The sequence below is a fragment of the Herpailurus yagouaroundi genome, unplaced genomic scaffold, assembly GCF_014898765.1.
Source record: "Herpailurus yagouaroundi ecotype Mexico unplaced genomic scaffold, PumYag 182, whole genome shotgun sequence".
Lineage (NCBI taxonomy): Eukaryota > Metazoa > Chordata > Mammalia > Carnivora > Felidae > Herpailurus > Herpailurus yagouaroundi.
The window spans coordinates 7,204,810-7,215,143 of NW_024412413.1; the positions used below are offsets into that span (position 1 = coordinate 7,204,810).

At 50.3% G+C, this 10,334-nt stretch overlaps 1 protein-coding gene across 1 annotated transcript in view; it reads right to left on the minus strand.

Moving 5' to 3' along the window:
* SREBF2 (sterol regulatory element binding transcription factor 2) overlaps nt 1-8,938 on the minus strand; it is a 58,666-nt gene extending 49,728 nt beyond the window's left edge. The window contains 2 exon segments of the mRNA XM_040490694.1: nt 8,555-8,923; nt 8,926-8,938. Coding sequence (XP_040346628.1) covers nt 8,555-8,923; nt 8,926-8,938 — 382 coding nt within the window.
* Between the last annotated feature and the right edge of the window lie 1,396 nt (nt 8,939-10,334).

Here is a 10,334-nt window from a genome sequence, read left to right on the forward strand (position 1 = left end):
AGAGCGCAGGCAGAGAAGAAAGTCCCAATGGAACCACCTAAAACAAGAAACCAGTTTTCAAGTCCCCCAAAGCAGAGAGCCGAAAATAAGGAACTGCTGTACATTAAGGGGCAATTTGAAAAGTAGAGAGAGCAAGCAAACGAGATGGAAGCGGCAGAGGTGTCAGCCAGTCTGAACCACGAGCGTCCCAGGCAAGCGAAGGGAACATGTGAGGCAGAGGAAGGGATCGTTCAGAAAGCTGGTCGCTACTCACTGTCCAGTTGTCCTGAATACAGAAAAGTGAGGCACTGGGAGGCCAGGACGGAGGAGTCTGTATATTGTGGGGGGAGGGAGAAGGGATGGTGTGAGCTCTAAACTGGCACCCGTGTGGCAAAGTCAGGCGGAATAAAGGGACCAGAGTCTAGACTCCCCCGGGAAGCTGATGGGCACAGGCGCTCTCCTACACACCGTGGCGGGCAAACACTGGCACATCTTCTGTGGACAGCAGTTTCACGGGGTCTCTCAAAACCACAAACGCGTGGAGCCAGAACAGAATGTTAGTTCCTGCCCCTTCCTTTTATATGTTCCCCATCATTTGACTCTTGTGGCATCTGTGATGGAGATCATCACCAGCCCCACTCTGACCCAGCAATCCCGCTTCTGGTCCTTTCTCCCGCGCTTACACCCACACGTGTGTGAAAATGACGAGTGTACAAAGCTAGTCACCACAGCATTGTCTTTAATAGTAGGACTGGAATAGAAGGACCCTGATACGTCCATCAGAAAAGGACTGGATGGGGGCGCCTGGGTGGCGCAGTCGGTTAAGCGTCCGACTTCAGCCAGGTCACAATCTCACGGTCTGTGAGTTCGAGCCCCGCGTCGGGCTCTGGGCTGATGGCTCAGAGCCTGGAGCCTGTTTCCGATTCTGTGTCTCCCTCTCTCTCTGCCCCTCCCCCGTTCATGCTCTGTCTCTCTCTGTCCCAAAAATAAATAAACGTTGAAAAAAAAAAACTAAAAAAAAAAGAAAAGAAAAGAAAAGGACTGGATGAATGAAAGCACAGCAGTACATCTATGCAATGGAAAACCATGCAGCCCTGAAGACTAGAAAGATCTCTGATATATGTAGTTAAGTGAAAAACAACAACAACAACAACAAAGGCAAGGTGCAGAACAAAGCTTGTAGCATGCTCCCTGTGTAGGGATAAAAAGGGGAGCAAATATTAAAAGCCATGCTTATCTGCTTATATTTGCATTAAGGAAGTTTTGAAGAAGGTAAAGAAACTTAAGAATGAATTACTTGTGAGGAGGTGGGGCTGGTGGGTGCTAAGCAAATCGGAGCAGGGCAGGGACACGACTCTTCACAGTCCTTTCTCACATTTTTTAATTTTGCCACACAAATGTATTGCCTTTTCAAAAAAATAAAGATATTTTCCAAGTGGTTAAGTCCCAATCACCACAGTAATCACAGTAATTTACAGCAACTGGAGAGTTTCAAACATTAGAAGGGCTACGGCTGGCAGGGTGAAGGAGCTGTCACCCCTTGTGTCGCGGAGCTCTCTTTGGGAAATACACACCAATGAACTGACTCCAGAGTGACTTGCTCGTCGTGTTCAGGACAATGGTATTTATTGTCCTGCAGGGACATGGATATGCAAGGGCCTGCCAGTGCAGGGGGGTGGGGGGTGAAGGGTGGGGGGGTTAGGCGGGATCATCCGTCTATTAAAGCTCAACTGTTTCAACATCTAGCAACCTGTCAGTGAAAATGTAACAATTCGTGCACGTGTTAATCAAGCTCAGACAGCATCCAGGAGATACAGACAGACGATTTGATCATCAGAACGCGCTTTTTTGAATAAAGTTTTTTAAGAACTTTTTAAACTATGAAATGGAGGACAGAAGAGATCCAGTGGAGACAAATACAAAAATATATTTTTAAAAAATGCCAATACACGGGCTGAGTAGGAGAACAACAGAAAAGACTGTTCAGTGAACATTAGGCCGAAGGGTGTGAGTGAGAGTGTTTGTCAAGGGCAAAGCCAAACACACCCGGGAGGGAGGAGAAACCCAAGGAGACTGGTTCAGTGGCTCGAGCGAGCGACCCCAGAAAACTTTATATCCCAGGAAATGGAACTGGATGAGAGCAGATCAGGAGCTAAAACCGGGTAGAAAATAAATAAGCTGTGAGCAACAGCTGTACTTTCAACCCAGACATTAACCACAGTGATGTATACTCAAGTGTCAAAACAAAGTTTGTCTTGAAAAAGCTATACACAGGGGTAGAAAAGTAGATCTGTGCTTTACTTCACTGAGCAGTTTCCCCAAGTATGACTCACCGGAGAATCGGAGAATCGTGTTTGGTTTCCACACCTCTCCTCACCTCCCAGTGGGGTGTTGGCCACACCCTCCCAACACTCACCCCTGGCTCACCGGGTTGGCCACTCCAAACTCCCCACCAGACGCGGACACCCTGGCCGGGGGCTCACACAACACCTCTGCAGAGTACCCCTTTGCTGCCGGCTGGTGTCGGGGTCTCTTTCAAAGATGGAGCTGACCGCAGGGAGAAGACAGCCGAGGACAAGGCAGTGCCACCCAAAGGCTTCGAACGGGAAGGAAGTTCCTCCGCAGGCTGAGGCACCGCGTGGGCTACCAGCAGGAGGACCGCATGAATGCGGGTATCTGACACAGTGAGCCCCACCCCCACCCCCACCAGAGCCCACGAAGTAGAGACAGCGACTGACAGTTCAGTCACATCAGTGTGTATTGCCATGGAATTCAGAACACCCAGGATAAAGACAAGACCCTAAAAACTTCCAGAGGAGAAAACAGCTGGCACATGAAGGATCGGGAATCAATTGGTATCAGATCTCAATGAGCAGAAGCTAGAAGACAGGCGATGCCTTTTTCTTTTTTCATTTCTTTTAATGTTTTTATTTTTGAGAGAGAGAGAGAGAGAGAGAGAGAGAGAGAGGGAGAGAGAGACTGACCAAGTGCGAGCGGGGGAGGGGCAGAGAGAGAGGGAGACAGAATCTGAAGCAGCCTCCAGGCTCTGAGCTGACAGCAGAGAGCCAGATGAGAGGCTCAAACTCATGAACCGAGCTGAAGACAGACGCTTAACTGATGAGTCACCTAGGAGCCCCATCAAACTTCTGATATAAAATTAGGTCCAACCTAAAATTCCAAACTCATCCAAACTATCAAACTGACATGAGGGTAGAACAAAGATACTGTAAGACAGACAAGGCCCCCCGCCCCCACCCTAAATTTACTTCTAATGTACTCTTTCTGAAGAAGCTGCTGGAGGATGTGCTCCATCAAAATGAGTGAAAAAATACCACCTAGGGAACAGTGGCTTCAATTATCACTCCCCAGGGTGATGACTAAGGTAATCCCAGGATAAGTGCGGGACACCGGAGCTAGACAAACATCAGATGGGGCAAAAAAGAGGGAGCGACAAGGGGGTAAAAGGAGCTAACTTCATATTGAGAGTTGCTGTCACAAGAACTAGGGCAGAATTCATTGAGAGAACACAGAAAGTTAAGCAAGGGAATAACCGGTATTATTACAGGGCCTAGGAAAAATACAAACAGCAACAAAAAATGTAGAGGATTGGGGTGCCTGGGTGGCTCAGTCGGTTAAGTGTCCGACTTTGGCTCAGGTCATGGTCTCACCGTTCATGGGTTCAAGCCCCGCGCCAGGTTCTGTGCTGACAGCTCAGCGCCTGGAGCCTGCTTCTGATTCTGTATCTCCCTCTCTCTCTGTCCCTCCCCTGCTCACGCTCTGTCTCTCTCTGTCTCTCAAAGGTGAATAAATGTTAAAAACAAAAAAAAATTTTTTTTAAATAAAAAAAAAGTAGAGGATCTACACATGAGAAACAAAAGGCTATGTCCGGACAAACTCCTGCCCACAAATGTTCACAGCAGCTTCATTTATAACAGTTCAAAAGTAGAAACAGCCTAAATGTTGGTCAACTGATGAATGGACAAATAAAACATGATGTATCCACACAAGGGAACACTCTGCTGCAACACTGATGAACCGTAAAGCCATGCTAAGGGAAGGAGGCCACATATTCCATTTCTGTGAAGTGTTCAGAACAGACCAATCCACAAGGACAAAAAGTAAAACAGCTCACTGAAAAGTTTCTTGACCCTTCTCCAAAGAAAACAGCTGCCTCTACTTGCCATCATCCACTCACTCCCGACCTCTTTTTGGCTTATCTAGACTTGGACCCCTTCATCTGACTTCTCTGTCAAAGGCCGACCTCCCAACTGCCAAATCCCATGACTCCTTTCATGGCCTTGTCATCCCTGCTGTCCTCTGCAGCATGATCCCTGGCATCCACTAACCACTCCTTGAAAAGTTCACCTTCTTTCAGTTTTCTATCACACTTTCCTCACCTGACCTGACTTCCCAGTTCTATCTTCTCTCACCTCTAGCCTCAACTCCACAGTGACTACTCTTCAATCGCCATCCCCAGCTTTGACCTTTTCCTGGTTAACTGGCCTGATCTCCTAGTGGATGACCTCCTGCCCACCAGCACCTCAACCACTGCACATTTAAGACAAATGTTTATCATCTCCCCCAAGCCAGCTCTTCCTGCTGGCTTCTGAACTGTCTCAATGCCGGAGGATCAAAGCCCTGATGGGATCATAGAATTCCACCTCTACTCTGCCTTCAGGGCAAGGCCTTCACTGAGGCCCCAGCCTGTTATGTCCACCATCTTGCACAATGGCCACTTCCTATCCAAACCCCATCACCCCCTTAGTATTATCACCTCACACCCGAAGAGCTGCAATTCCCTCCTAAACTGGGCTCCCTGACTCCACTCCTCCTTGCCCATCACCACAGTTGAATTCTCTTAAAACCTGTGATTGATGCGTCATTCCCCTAGTTCAAAATCCTCAGCAGGTCCCTCTCCACATTCCACAAAACATGTGCATCAGGTATGAAGACCCCCCAGTTTGGCTCCAACACACCTTTCAGACCTTATCTTCTACCGTTGCCTTATACACACCGTGTGGTCCAAGGACTCACTAGTAATCCTTGATCTCTAAGGCAGCCATGTGATGGTCATGATTCTGCCACCCACCCTTTTGGGTCTTACGGGAAGGGCACCTCTGTCATTGTGCCTTTCCTGATCCCGGTGGAAAAATATCTCCCCTCTCTGCCTTTGCAGAAGACCTGGTTTATTACAACACGTGAGGCGCATTCTCATGACGCGGCTATCCACCATAAAAGAAAGTGCCCTAGATACTCTATCATCAGAGGACCGGAGGCCTGGGACAGCAGATCATCCTGCGGTGGAACGGGGCCCTGGAGACCAACTGACACATCATGCTTTGTTGGGCCTACAGTATGTTTCTTTAAAAAAAACAACCAACCACTTGGAGCCACCATTTAAAAATGTGGACATTTCACATAAAAATCCTGACTTGGGTACCTCTTGAAAAAGAGATGGCAGATCCCTTTGCCAAGAGGCCTCCCTCACCTAAATTAGTCTGCCCTAGTCATTCTGTAGTATAACATGAGCCCGTGTTATTTTCTTCACGTGTCCTGACAAAGCTATTCATTTAAGTGATTTGTTCCTCTTGTGTTTCTTGCCTCAAGAATTTAAGTTCACTGAGAGGGAAGAGAACATGGATGTCTTGTTCAAAGCTATCCTCAACACTCTGTCCATCATAGGGGTACTTAGGAGCCACTCAAGACAGGTGCTGAATAAATGAATGGATGTGGCCTCCATGGACTCACGTCTTTGAAGGGCACTCATAGATTACAGCACAGATGAGGCTGCCCAGGGAAGGATCTTGCCCAACTGGTCTTCCAGGAGGCAGACATGAAATCCCCAGGCTGCAAGCTATGCAAACTGCACACCACCCCCCAACACACACATAAAGTATCTTTATTCATTCTCATGGTCTCTTCTTCCTTACCTGACTGGCTCTGGAAACAACGGGGCAGGTTACCCCTGATCTAACCCAACCCCAAAGGCTGTGTCTAGTACAACTTAGAATCCTGCCCAGCCCAAGGTCACTAGATTCATTCAGGTAGTCCACAAATACTTATTCTTAAGTGCTAGAAATACAGCATGAAGGAAACAGAAGGACTTGGCACTCATGGAGTTGAACTTCTGGAGGGGGAACGGATGCATAGAATGCAGGAATATTTGTAACTGCAGACCACTGGCCTTCAGCCTGCCCAACCCTTCTTGTGCTCCAAAACCTGGTCAAAGTCCACCTCCTTGGAGTGGTCTTCCTGTTATGCCAGCCTTGACCAGCTCCCTCAATGTTGACTTTCACTTATTGCCCTGTGAGCAACTGTAAGCTATTCTACACTGAGCATTACAGTTTTACTGTTATTCCTCTTAGGCTCCATGAGGCCATAAAATCTTCTTTCCTATCTTTCATGTTCCCTACAGCTCAGAAACCACAGCTGGCACTTGAATACTTGTTGACCAATTGAAGGCAGGGAGTCACTTTTTCCCAAATCTGGTATGGGGACCCGTGAAGCCATTGAACCACTGCACTAGTTTCCAGAATGTACATTTTACTCAGAAATCTACGGGGAAAAGGTTAATACTTGACCATTAGATAAGTGAACACATTACAAACTAAAAGAAACAAGAACTGGTTATGGAATGAGAAGGCAAAATGCACATGAATTTCTTCCGGTGAGCTTGCTGGTAGGCAGCCTCAGGCATACTTCTTACTGGCTGGGTAACCTTGGGTAAGTTAATGAACCACCTTGAGCCTCTGTTTCAGGATCTATGAAAGGGGATGACAGTAGTAAAACAGATGTCTCTACCTGATGAAACTGTTGTTAAGGATTGAGAACATTCATGTGTATGAGTGCTTAACACAGTGTCTGGCACATACATGCTCAAAACATGTTAGCTGTGCTTCTTAAGTTCAAGAACCTCTCTCCTCCATTTGTTAACACATCTCCGTATTTAGGAGCACTTCGGAGGGAAATCTGTGGTAAGACTTGGGGCTTCAATTAAGGGTCTTAGCTCACTGCCAGAATGACCAGAAACAGAAGGCAAGGACAAGCCAAGGAGTTAAATGTTACAGAAGCAAAATGGGAAACATTCTTTTCAATTAACTGCTGTCACTTATCTCTTCCCCTAGAAGAGAATTCTCTGCGCCTCAGTTTCTTCATCTGTACAACAGGGATGTAGCTGTCGTTTCTGCATGCGAGACTGTAGTGAAATCCTGGACATGACAGGACTTTATAAAACTCATGAGCACAGGGCGCCTGGGTGGCACAGTCGGTTAAGCGTCTGACTTCAGCCAGGTCACGATCTCGCGGTCCGTGGGTTCGAGCCCCGCGTCAGGCTCTGGGCTGATGGCTCAGAGCCTGGAGCCTGTTTCCGATTCTGTGTCTCCCTCTCTCTCTGCCCCTCCCCCGTTCATGCTCTGTCTTCTCTGTCCCACAAATAAATAAACGTTAAAAAAAAAAATTAAAAAAAAAAAACAAAAAAACTCATGAGCACAATGCACTTGAGTTACTGCTTAAGACCATGGGTTCTGGACAATTCAAGGTTAGTGACCTTGTACAAATAAACATCTGGCCTCTGTCTACCATGGGATTGTAGGGAGGCATAAGTGAAATAATATAAAGAATTTGGGGACTATCAGAAGAGCCCAACTACTGAGAGTTATTATTATGGTTATTAATCTATTCATTGGACTCCTCACTCCCAAGTGTCAGATGAAAGCCTGCTATAGTGACACTGGCTCAGGAACTGGGCTCTATAACCAGCTGGTAGACCTTGGGCAAGTAACTGACCTTCTCCAAACTTTGGGTTTCCATGGTCACAAAATGAGAGCATTGCAAGAGAGGATCCCCTGGGCTCCTACCAGCTCTTCCACTCCGCTGTTAAGGTCGCCGGAACAAAGGCTACCCGCTCCCCAGCCTGTCCCCGAAGGGCCACAACTCAAAATTCTTGCTGCTCAATTCCCTCTGCAGCGCGATAGCAGGAGCGCCCGAGTCTCCATCCCGGAGAGAAGCGTCCATACTCTGCCGCCACCGCTCGCTTTCATCAGCAACTTGCTTCCGCAGGAGCTCCCTGCCCAAAGTTTCCCAGAGCGCCAAGTGACCCGGCCGCAAGTCACCCCCCGGAGGGCCAGAGAGGAGCGCGCGGAGCCTGGGGACCCTGTTTCGGTAATCGCAAAGCCGCCCCCGCGGCCGGGCGGGGAGTGACAGGTGCGACGCGGAGCTGCGGGCAACGGGAGAGCGGGACCTGGCGCGGCGCGTGTAGGCGCGCGAGGGAGGCGGCGGCCGCGCGCTCTCCCCGGGCTGCTCCCGCAGGGCGCTCGCGAGGCCCCCAGCTCCGCGCCCCCGGCCCCACGACCCCCGCTCCGCTTCCGGACACGCGGCACCGCAGAACCGAGCAGCCGGGCGGGGACCCAAACCCGCAGCACTCCGAAGGGTTGGGTTCCGCCGGGCCGACCGCGCGTGCCGATGCTTCCCGCGCGAGCCAGGGCTGCGGGGGGTGGGCGCACGCGCACCCGCGCGCTGCCGTAACCCCTTCCTCCCCGCGCGCCCCCGCACTCCCACCCACCCACCTACCACTCACCGTCGATGTCCCCCAGGGTCAGCTCGTCGCCCAGCTCTGTGAGCGTCTCCATGGTCTCCAGACCTCCCAGCTCGCCACTCTCGTCCATCGCCCGGCTCGGCGCGGAGGCCCCCCTACCTCCCCGCTCAGGGAGACGCGAGGGCGGTGCCGCCGCCACCGCCCATGACACCCAACAGCCCCCTCCCGGTACCGCCTCACCGGCCGGTGCCAGCCGCCGCCATGTTTGCGCCGCGCGGGAGGGGCGGGGCGGGATTCCCCCGCCCCAACCCGCGCCCTCTGCGGCCCCGCCTCCAGGCCGCGCGCCCCCTTGTTTGTTGTCAATGGGACCAGGCTCGTCGTGGCCAATCAGCGCGCGAAGCGGCGCGTGGGGTGATGGCGCGTCATCGATCAGCAGCTCAGATTTGCATAGCGAGGCCCCGCCCCGCGAGGGCTCGTAGCAAATGCGAAGTGAAGGCTCCGGGTCCTCAGCCCAACCTTACTCCCCTTGTTTAAAGGCGCCGCTCCATTTTCAGTTGGATCTGCCTCTGCAAGCTAGTCCATCCACCGGCTGGGGGTGGAAGGGTTAACACCCTCCGCCCCCGCTTGCGGGTCGCCCCCGGAGTGCGCTGAGAGCACATTACGTCATCTTCCCAGCTGCTCCCCCGCCCAGCCTGCCTAGGAGAGCGGGTAGAATCAAACCTGGCCCCCAGCACTGGGGCCCGGAGGAGTCTCGATCCTTCAAGTCGCGTTCCTAGCAAGCCCCTTGCAAAGGCGGAAATGGAGGTTCGCCGTGGGCCGTGAACTGTCCCAAGTGCAGAGTGCATTTTACAACCTCTGTGCCTTTGCACCTGCCGCGACCAAGCGCTTTACTCCTACGGTCTCACCCTGGGTCCCTCCGAACCTCCTGCAGACTTTTAAAGCAATGCTAGAGCCCGAGACCCACCACAGGCCTCCTAAGTTGTGACCCAGGCTTGAGCGTTTTGGCCGTGAAGCAGGGATTCTGACGTGCAGCCCGCCCACAAGTTCCCACTGCCCCACCTTGCAGCCGGTCTCCATGTAAACAAATGTGCAGACCAGTAGGAATTTATCCTATGGAATAAAAGTTATGAGTGCTCAAAGTGCGCAAATATAGAAGTTCAGAGACGTAACTGGGGCAAATATTGGGAAGCCCAATAAAGGACTGGATGAATAAATTACATCCACACAATGGAATGAAATATCATTAAAGGTCATGTGCATAAATGCTTATTGACAAATGCTCTAACAATATATTGTTAAAAAGGAAAAGTATGGTAACAGAGCTGTCGCTTTTGAGGTAAAGAAGAGAGCGCGTAGTAGCCTGTGTGGAGGCAGACATATGGATCCACTATGCAGTGTGACCTTGGCCTAACTGCTCTAAGCCTCCCATTTTGTCATCTCTAAAATGCAGGGAAAAGTGTCCTCTCAGTTTTGAAGATTAGAGATCATGTGCACATTCACTTGACAACATTTATTGAACATTTCTGACAGGCAAAAAAAGGCAGTTCCTGCCCTCTGAGAGCTTCCAGTCTAGTGAAGAGAACAGACATTAAACAAAAATAGAAAGCAGGTAAGGTACAGGTAATCAATAGAGAGTAAAGGGGGTGATGAAACTAACCAAGGACCTAACTTAGGTTGTCAGTTAAAGGACTCTGACATTTAAGATGAAACCTAAAATTTTGAGGAATCATGTCTAGTGTAGCCAGGGGAACAGATGATATGGACAAAGGCCCTGAGGCAGGAGGAGTTGCCAGCAGCCAGCACTTGGCATAAGGCCTGGCAT